At 45.4% G+C, this 3,599-nt stretch overlaps 1 protein-coding gene across 2 annotated transcripts in view; it reads left to right on the top strand.

Moving 5' to 3' along the window:
* Window positions 1-1,944, top strand: part of LOC124043631 (prolyl endopeptidase-like) — a 66,525-nt gene extending 64,581 nt beyond the window's left edge. For both annotated transcript variants that reach the window (XM_046362417.1, XM_046362416.1), the window contains 2 exons: window positions 962-1,118; window positions 1,249-1,944. In XM_046362417.1, coding sequence (XP_046218373.1) covers window positions 962-1,118; window positions 1,249-1,543 — 452 coding nt within the window. In that variant the 3' untranslated portion in view covers window positions 1,544-1,944. The remainder of the gene's footprint in view (window positions 1-961; window positions 1,119-1,248) is intronic.
* Window positions 1,945-3,599: the final 1,655 nt, after the last annotated feature.

Genomic DNA, 3,599 nt, shown 5'->3' with positions numbered 1-3,599 from the left:
TGAGTTGGGTATGTTTTAAGAAGTATAATTATGCGTGTAACAAGTGTAAGACAGGTCTCTCTCTCTCACAACACACTGAGAATTTCACTGCCGATAGGTACTTATCACAGTGGAAGCCCGTTCCTTTACTTGCTAGAACAAAAGCAGAACCTGGTGTGTGCCAACCCACCCTTATTAAAAAAAGATTGAAGTATATTGCAAATACTGCATTCAAAATAACAGTTGATTGCATTTACTGCACTTTCACTGTAGTAGCAACACCTACCAATTCAATTCTTGATAGTGGACAACAACTTGACTTTGAGCCAGTCAGAGAGCACAAACCCCCACGTGGGGAAGCCAACAAAAAAGGGGAAAAAAGAGGGCATTGACTCCACGGATGAGCCAGTCACACTTCATATGCAACGTAGGCTATGGGATGGTAGCTAGCTATGTGCACAGGCGCAATGCACAAAACACTAAATACTTCCTCCAAGCTAGCGAACCACTGTAGCTATTATTAATGTTATAATTAAAACACAATGGGTTATTAATGTTATAATTAAAACACAATGGGTTAGTTAGTTTTCATGAAACAGCTTCCTGTGTTAGCTGCCCGAGTTAGTGCAGTGTCCTTAGCTAGCTATTTAGTAATGTTGTGCTAGTAGCAAATATGCTAAACATTTTGCTATGGGCTGGCAGTATGGGATTATGGAGAGTGAATTAAAGGTGTTCTTTGTCATCTTGCTAGGTAGTTATCTGGCTAGTATCAACAAGTGCTTTCTACAAAATAACAACATTAGCTCAGACAGCTTGGAATCGAGACCATAAGTAATACACATGGATATGTATTGCCAAACACTGCAGCCACTTCCTGGTTTGGAGTATTTTAACAAGGCTGAGTGACTGACGACTTCCAAGGTCTTTTCTGTGTGGACACCGGTGTGTCTAAGATTTAACTCTTTCACTCACGCACACCCAGCGGCATGTGTGAACCAGCGTCCGGACCTGTTCGGCTGTGCTGTGGCTGAAGTTGGGGTGATGGACATGCTCAAGTTCCACAAGTTCACCATCGGCCACGCCTGGACCACTGACTACGGCTGCGCAGACCACCCTGAGCAGTTCAAATGGCTCATTGAGTAAGTCGGGCATACTCAATCACACACACACTAAACATACATGACATACTGAACATAAACACAACTGCGTCTCTGCACATGCACTTCGTTATTTGTACAATAAATACATTCCCTCCCCTCTCACCCTCAGGTACTCCCCTCTTCACAACCTCCCCCCTAACCCTCACGCTGGCGCTGCCTACCCCGCCATGCTCCTACTGACTGCCGACCATGACGACCGGGTGGTGCCCCTTCACACCCTGAAATACTGTGCCACACTGCAGCACGGTGTGGGCAGCAGCCCCGGGCAGCGCCAGCCTCTCATGGTCAGGGTGGACACCCGCAGCGGTCACGGAGCAGGCAAGCCTACTGCTAAGGCCATCCTGGAGGATACTCACATCTTCTCCTTCATCGCCCAGACACTGGGGCTGAGCTGGAGAGAGTGAGGGAGGGAGGGAGGAGAAAAGGGGAGGAAAAAGGTAAAGGAAAAGTGAGAAAAAGAGGAGTAGCGGGAGAGACTAGCAGAGACAGAGGAGGTTAGGAGAGAGGAATGGGGAAGGGAATTTTAAGGAGTGGAGGGAGGATGAGACAAGAGTAACTTGCACTGGGAAAACAGGTGGTGTTTGACAAACTGATACTGTACACTATAAAACCCCACAGTGGATGTGTCATAATACCCATCAAATCTAACAGTCAAACAGGGAAATGGTTCCAATTGTTTTTCCACCATTCATTTTAGAAACACTTCAAATAAGGGCTGTGTTTTGTGTCGGCCTACCCTGCTGTGATGTTTTGATAACTTATCAATATATTCACTTTATTTTGTATAAATAAAATGTTATTTCTACGATTGTTTTGACAATTGTACATCATTTATCACTTTTTCCTGTAATGGAATTTGTTTGTGGGTAAGATTGCTTCCACTTAGTTCTCTAGGATGCACTTGTCTTCTATACCCAGTAGGTGGTAGTATGTTACAGTGGAATAGCTTTACGGAGCTTCACTTCCTGACTGTGCAACCTTAGCTGTCAGCCAGACTGCTAACAGCCCTCACCGATGACAGTCTTATCAAATAGCTACCTTATTCAGAGAAAAATAAGCACAAAATGTATACCTTGGCTTTCTCCATTGTGCCATCCACCATAGCCTGAAAATGGACCCATTTCAAGGTCTTTCATTTTTATTAGCTGTAAATGTGTTTATACAAGTGCTCGCTCTGTATTGAAAGACAAGGCTGAATTAAAAACAGTGCTGTCATTCGTTGCATTAAATGGGGATTCATTCAGTCGTGCTCAATTAATCTATTCAGTCTTTCAACTTGTTTATAACCACAACCACAAATTGCAACTCCAGTCCTACCACACCGTAATAGCAAGCTTAAGGGCGGCAGGTAGCCTAGTGGTTAAGACCGTTCGGCCAGTAACTGAGAGGTTGCTGGTTTGAATCCCCGAGCCAACTAGGTGAAAAATCTGCCGATGTGCCTGTGAGTAAAGCACTTTATGCTAATTGCTCCTGTAAGTCAATCTGGATAAGAGCGTCTGTTAAAATGCAAGGTGTCTGTCTTTTCTTGAATTTGTTTACACAGAGAACAGAGGTGAGCCATGTGACCCTAGCTAGCAGGAAGTGGCAAGCTGTCGCACTGCTGGCTCAAACCCGCCCGACCTTAAGGGACAATCAACGCCTCCAATTAGGCCTGGTTAAGGTTGACGAGCTCATTAGCATCTCTTAGGGGAGGGTGTAGGGGTCAGAGGTGGTACCGCCCTGGGCTCTTGACAGGTATCGGTCTAATCCTCCAATATGCCACCCTATAATTTGTCACAAGCCCTCTACACTCTGGGGACCAGGAGGTAGACCAGGAGTTCTGTGCCCCCCCATCTAATTTGTATCCAATATAAGCTCCCCATCATCGCCTCTCACTCTGCAAACTTCCAGGGGTAGAATCTAATTCAGCAGCGTGACAGATGTTGTGGCCAATGGTGCGTGCAGTTCAGCTCCCTCGTTAGCACATTGAGTGGCACACCTGTTTTACTTATCACATTCCTACTTTCCCACTGAAGGGATTTTTAGGGAGGATGGAAAATTGCCATTTTGCACGCATGGCCGGGTTTTCAGTAAGCGCACATAGGCGGTTTGGTGACAGGTGCTGAATGGATGGGGCGGGTTTGGAGGTCATACAGTGACCCTGCCACATAAATCATCTAGAAAGACACTGAATCAGGGTGGGGACTAGGGTGGGGTGGAACTCATCACGCAGGGGATTCAGAAACACAGGACGCAATTCAGCTATTGGCACTGTTGCACATGTAGGAAAGAAAGGGATTGACTATGGCTAAACGAGGTTGCTTAATTTAACCTGGTTATAAAGCAAATAACTTTACCTCTGCTATTCCGCTCTTATCTTTTGCTCATTTCTTATTCCTTAAATCTTTCATCATTAACGCACACATCAGAAACATCAGCACTACGTATTCCTCAATGCGCCTTATTCCCCCCCAAAACGGT

Source organism: Oncorhynchus gorbuscha, linkage group LG09 (genome assembly GCF_021184085.1).
Source record: "Oncorhynchus gorbuscha isolate QuinsamMale2020 ecotype Even-year linkage group LG09, OgorEven_v1.0, whole genome shotgun sequence".
In the NCBI taxonomy this organism is placed as follows: Eukaryota; Metazoa; Chordata; class Actinopteri; order Salmoniformes; family Salmonidae; genus Oncorhynchus; species Oncorhynchus gorbuscha.
This window is presented reverse-complemented; position numbering and strand designations above follow the sequence as displayed.